Genomic DNA, 577 nt, shown 5'->3' on the forward strand with positions numbered 1-577 from the left:
GTTAGCTCCATGGCAGTCGTTAGTGCGAGTGTTGTTATTGTTACTATTCTTTTTATTTTTATTTTTATTGTGGTAGAATATACATAACTTAAGATTTGCCATTCCATGCTCCACCAAAGCAACTACATGGGTAAAAACTACAGTGGGAAGGATTTGAGCTAGCACGCTTGGGAGGTCCAAATAATGAATGTAAGGAGCTGAACAGTATAGATCGCCCTCTCGTTGGGCGGTAGGAACCATACCCGGGGGGATGGGTGGGGTTACCGCGGCGGGGGGGCTGTCTGCCCTCCCCAGAGGATCATCTGGGACAGTGCAGCCTGGGATGGACAGCTTTCTTAGAGCGCACACAGCCCTTTCCTGTCCCCAGGGACCGCTCTCACCACTTGAGTCATCTTGAAGCACAGTTTCTTATGTGCTGCTGTCAGCATGGCCAGGGCCCCTGCAGCCGCATTCTGCACCTTGGCATCATCCTCCCCGCAGAGCAGCACCACCAGCTTCAACCGGTCATTCCCATCGGCCAGGAACCTCTCCTGTACCTGTGGGAGGCAGGTACACGGTTGGGAGAAAAATGCCCCCC

At 52.9% G+C, this 577-nt stretch overlaps 1 protein-coding gene across 1 annotated transcript in view; it reads right to left on the minus strand.

The window, feature by feature from the left end:
- UNC45B (unc-45 homolog B (C. elegans)) overlaps positions 1-577 on the minus strand; it is a 30,655-nt gene that overhangs the window by 3,000 nt on the left and 27,078 nt on the right. The window contains exon 19 of the mRNA XM_008572624.1: positions 381-536. Coding sequence (XP_008570846.1) covers positions 381-536 — 156 coding nt within the window. The remainder of the gene's footprint in view (positions 1-380; positions 537-577) is intronic.

The sequence above is a fragment of the Galeopterus variegatus genome, unplaced genomic scaffold (assembly GCF_000696425.1).
Source record: "Galeopterus variegatus unplaced genomic scaffold, G_variegatus-3.0.2 Scaffold812, whole genome shotgun sequence".
NCBI classification, from domain to species: Eukaryota; Metazoa; Chordata; class Mammalia; order Dermoptera; family Cynocephalidae; genus Galeopterus; species Galeopterus variegatus.